The sequence below is a fragment of the Sinocyclocheilus grahami genome, unplaced genomic scaffold (genome assembly GCF_001515645.1).
Source record: "Sinocyclocheilus grahami isolate Dianchi unplaced genomic scaffold, SAMN03320097.WGS_v1.1 scaffold148.1, whole genome shotgun sequence".
Taxonomy (NCBI): domain Eukaryota; kingdom Metazoa; phylum Chordata; class Actinopteri; order Cypriniformes; family Cyprinidae; genus Sinocyclocheilus; species Sinocyclocheilus grahami.
The window spans coordinates 1,671,880-1,676,782 of record NW_015505327.1 but is presented as its reverse complement, the minus strand read 5'-3'; the positions used below and the strand labels follow the sequence as shown (position 1 = coordinate 1,676,782).

Below are 4,903 nucleotides of genomic sequence, written 5' to 3'. Positions count from 1 at the left end.
TGTGTTGGTTGGGGTGGATGTTACATTAGGGCGTCAGGAGCTGCCCTTAGAGGGGGGGGGTATGTAATGTGGTGTTTGGGTTTTGTTTCATGTTCATGTTTTCCATGTCTTTTATTTTGTAATTGTTTCCTGCTGTTAGTGTCATGCTTCCCTTGCCTCATGTCTCTCTGCCTTGTGTATGTGTCATGTTCTGATTGGTTGTCCTAGTCATGTGTCTTGTTTCCCATTGGTTTGTTCTTGTCATGTGACCCTCATTGTCTGATATAAGTAGCCATCATGTTCCCATAGTCTTGGTTGTGTATTGAATGTATTTAACCCACTGTTGGTGAGTCTAGTCTGTTTGTGTCAAGTCTGCTCATGCTATGTCTGTTCAAGTCAAGTCTGTGTCTTGGATTATTGTTTGGATCACTCTGTAAATAAACTGCACTTGGGTTCTCACTATGCTCGCCTTCAGTGGATTGACTCTTTACAAATCTGCTATTAAAAAAATGCATTTGGGTAAATCTCCTGGTCAGGACGGTTTGACTACTGATTTTTACAAATTATTCTGGGAGGATATAAAAGATTTGCTATTTAAAGGAGTGTTTTGATTCTAATTCTTTACTTCCAACTATGAGACAGGGGTTAATTATTCTCATTCCAAAGTCAAACAAAGATAAAAGAATTATTGAGAATCTGAGACCGATTACCCTACTTAATATTGATTATAAAATTCTTACAACTGCAATTGCTAATAGGTTAAAATTTAGGTTGAGTCAAGTTATAAGTGAAACTCAATCTGGTTTAATTAAAGGAAGGTTAATACACAACAATATTAGACTTGTCTTAGATTTAATTGATTATGGACATTTAATTAACGATGATGGGTTTCTTTTGTTTCTTGATTTCTATAAGGCATTCGATACTGTAGAACATGAATTAATTTTAGATACATTGAAGTTTTTTGGTTTTGGTCATAAATTTGTTAAATTAATAGAGATGTTGTACAAAGACATAAATCGTTCAGTATCGTTACCATTTGGGACCTCTAAGAGGTTTAACATTAATAGAGGATCTGACAAGTCTGTATTTATTTATTTTAATAGCTGAACTGTTAGCAATTTATGTGAAAAATAGTAAAGCTATCAAGCCTTTGAATGTTTTAGGGAGTCAGCTATTGATAAGTCAACTAGCAGACCATACCACCCTGTTTCTTAGTGATGCAGAGCAGATTCCAGTAGCCATTAATCTGGTGTCTCATATTTCAAAAGCTTCTGGTCTGCAATTGAATTTAAAAAAGTGAGCTGATGGCACTTCATAATCATGCTGAATCTCAATTGTTCAATATTATTTATTTAGTAATTTATTTAGTAAAATATTTAGGAATTGTTATTACTAAAGACCCTAAAATTAGAGAAAAAAGTAATTTGATTGATAATATGAAAAAAAAGTCAAAATATTTTAAATATGTGGGTTCAAAGGGATATTTCTATATTTGGCAGAATTCTCATATAGAAGTCAGAAGCACTTTCCAGGTTGATTTACGCAGCATTTTCTTTGAGTATATCTGATAGGTGGATAAAAGACATTAATCAAATTCAGTATACATTTATTTGGAAAAACAAGCACCATTATATAAGAAAATCAGATGCAGTGAAGCCGATCAGGGTTGAACGTAATTGATTTCGATGTTATGAATGGTACCCTTAAGTTGAGGTGGCTCCAAGACTTCCTTAGAAATAAACGTTCAGTTTGGTTCAGCTTTTCTTCTCAGAGTTTTGATTCTCTTGGGGGCATTGATTTCCTTTTAAGGTGTGATTTTGAGCCATCAAAATTAAAGTGTAAATTATCATCTTTTCATAGTCAGGTATTATTATATTGGAAATGAATATACAAACCCAACTTTTCACCACATAGTTGTTCTTTGTGGAATAATAAGTGTATCCTTATTAAGAGGAAATCTGTGTTTTTTCAGGTCTGGATGGACAAAGGTGTCTGGTCCATTGTACACATTATGGCTGGGGATGGGAAATCTTGGTTATGATGATTTTTGTGAAAAATACAATATTATTTGTACTCAGGAATGACATGTTTCTTTGTTGAAAGCTGTTTTGGTTCAGCTGATTAAAGGTGCATTGTGTTATTCACCTGTGATACCAAGATTAGGTCAATCATCTCTGGTATTAATTGTATAGAGCAGAGCTGTAATAACAAGGTTTCAAGAACATTAGTAAATACACAGGCTTTCCCTTCTAAAGTAAAGAAGAGACCCCTTGTGTATGATTTTCCTGAAGATAAAGTGGTTCGAATTCTCTCTTTTCCACTTCTACCAAAGGCAAAAGAAGTTCAGTTTAAAATGATGAACGATATTTATCCCTGTAATGAGTTCCTCAGACACAGGTTTAATTTGGATTGTAATGGACGCACCTTTTGTGAAGCAGACATAGAGTCATTGGAACATTTGTTGTATTTATGCAAATTCTCTAAAACATTATGGGATGACCTCTATGCTTGGTTAAGTTTGAAGTATGTAATGCCTGACTTTGATTTTAAAACTGTTAAATATTTGTCCTTTTGTCGGAATTGTGATGTTGGATTTTTGGTTAATAATATTGGTGATTTTGGCCAATAACTTCATTCATAAATGCAGATTCTTTAATAACCCCCCCCCCCACACACACACACACACACTTTATTACTTTTCCAGAAAGATTTAATGGTCTTCTTCAAATCTTAAAAGCTCATGCGTCATAAAAAAGCCCTTAAACTATGTCATCTTTTGAAGGTATTATTATTTGTTTTTCTTTCTTACTTTTCCTGTTATGTTTATTTAGTTTATCCATGTTTTTTTTTGTTTTGTTGTTATGCTGCTATTTGGACTTCTTTGAATTGTATTAAGATTTTTCTTACTGTTATTTATTTGGTATTTATTCTTCAAGCAATAAAAAAAAAACCTTCAGGCCGCGTTTCCTACAGCGATTGTTGAGGGCACGTTCTTAATAAAGCTATTTCATTGGTCCACTTATGTGTCACTCAAAGCATCGGAGCGCTCTTATTGGACAGGCGTGGCTTCACGGCTTCCTTCTCTGGTAATTAAACAGCTTAGCGGCCTTCATCCGGTCTTTTCTGCAGTCCGAGACAGCCAGCGCTACACGGTTCAGCTCAGCACCTTCTAAACACAAGAGAAACTAAAGCCATGGCCAGGCCCAGGGTTTTCTTCGACCTCGCCGCCAACGACAGGCCACTCGGAAGAGTGATCATGGAGGTAAAACTTGACGCAGTATTCCTAATTTCACTGCAAGGAAGCACTAATGTTACTCTCTGGAGTGTGAGTTAGCGCGCGCCTTTGTAATGACACGCAGACGGGTTTCCCCGCGAGTCGAGCCAAGGCCTCTGGAGTCGATCTCCGCGCGCGTTAGGCTGCTATGCTAATACCCAAGTCCCGCCGCGCTGCGAACTTAAATATCCTTAAGTGTTTTGCATGCCCGTTAAACAAATCTCGGTACGCTTAACCTGGCTTGTGCGATTACCTGGCAAACCAAAGCAGGGCTTCAACCGAAACAGCCAAATAACACCACGATGCTGTCTGAGCGCGTGCGCAATTCTGCGGCGTGACTCTGATGTTGGGAATCTGGCAGTATGTACGGTTTTAGTGCTATCCGTAGGACTGTACGTTGTTCATTTCCATAGTGACGCTTTGGGGTGTTTATTGGCATAAACCCATGAACTTATAGTTATTTCGGTGTCCGCAAAAGCTGCTCCGCGCACTAGGCCGCGTTACCCGGCGTTTCGCATAAGGCCGCTGCTCCTTTGTTTAACCCGGATTCCCCGAAGGCGACTTTATTTCGCTCCGACCAAACTTCAGCTTCTCGCTCCATTGAACCGCAGGCGGTTGCGCCACACGCGTTCAGCGCTGTGCCTGTCTTCAGCCGCGGGTTCCCCGTCTGAGGGAAGCGCATGCTGCGGTCCGAGACGGGGTTGCCAGGTTTTCACAACAAAACTCGCCCAATTGCTGCTCAAAACCTGCTCAAAACCAGCCCAATCGCGTTCCAGGGGCTAAATATCACGGTATTGGGGTCGCGGATTTGGCAGCGCTGGTTGAGTGGACGGATGTTCTGGAGAGTTCGGCGCGATGGGCGGGACCCTCCTGCGGGGCTTTCCCTACACGAGCCGCTAGACCCGGTGTTCCGGCGAATTCAGTTCCCCTGTCCCCCCTCACAGCGCCTGCGCAACTTCGCAGTGTTGCCAAGTCCGCGGTTTTCCAGCGGTAGTTTTTAGTAGCAATTGGGCGTTTCTTTTTTTTATGTATCCTGGACCCTGAAACTTCAGTACTAAAATCATGACTTCATGATTTCGCCCCGGGCTAAGCAAGTCAGCTTATGGTGGGTTTGCTGTCTTTCTGCAAGCAACATTTCACCATGTTATTTAGATCATTTATAATTAAATAGGTATTCTCTGAATCACTTGGGTCGTTGCGTAGTCCACAAAAATGACAGAGATCGTTTAAATCTCCTATAAAAGAGTATATAAGCAACATTTATTGTCACATTTATTAAGTCACAGTAATATAAAAAACCAAATCCTCTTAAACAAGCTTTTATTAAATGAATTTAAAAATAATAATAATTGTAATTTTTTTAAAAAAATCCTTTAATTCATGTTGCCTACTTAAATGACAAATTAATATCTAGACAAAAAAAAACAAAAATGCTGCATCCAGGTAAATCTGTTCCCCGTGTTTTCAATGTAAAAACACTGTTCTGCAGATGAAAGTGATCAGACATAAGTATGACATTGAAAAACATAACCAGTATCACTGTATTGTGTTATAAAGCCTGTATATAACCTGTTTGCACATTCTTTTCTTGTACATTCCTGCTCATCTTAATATTTATTAAGTCTACAGTATACTGTCCTGTGCATT

The 4,903-nt window shown here is 38.6% G+C and overlaps 1 protein-coding gene across 1 annotated transcript in view; it reads left to right on the top strand.

The window, feature by feature from the left end:
* The first annotated feature begins 3,088 nt into the window (after nt 1–3,088).
* The window catches only part of ppiaa (peptidylprolyl isomerase Aa (cyclophilin A)), a 5,506-nt gene continuing 3,691 nt past the window's right edge, over nt 3,089–4,903 (top strand). The window contains exon 1 of the mRNA XM_016281231.1: nt 3,089–3,244. Within this exon, the coding sequence (XP_016136717.1) occupies nt 3,176–3,244 (69 nt within the window). The 5' untranslated portion in view covers nt 3,089–3,175. The remainder of the gene's footprint in view (nt 3,245–4,903) is intronic.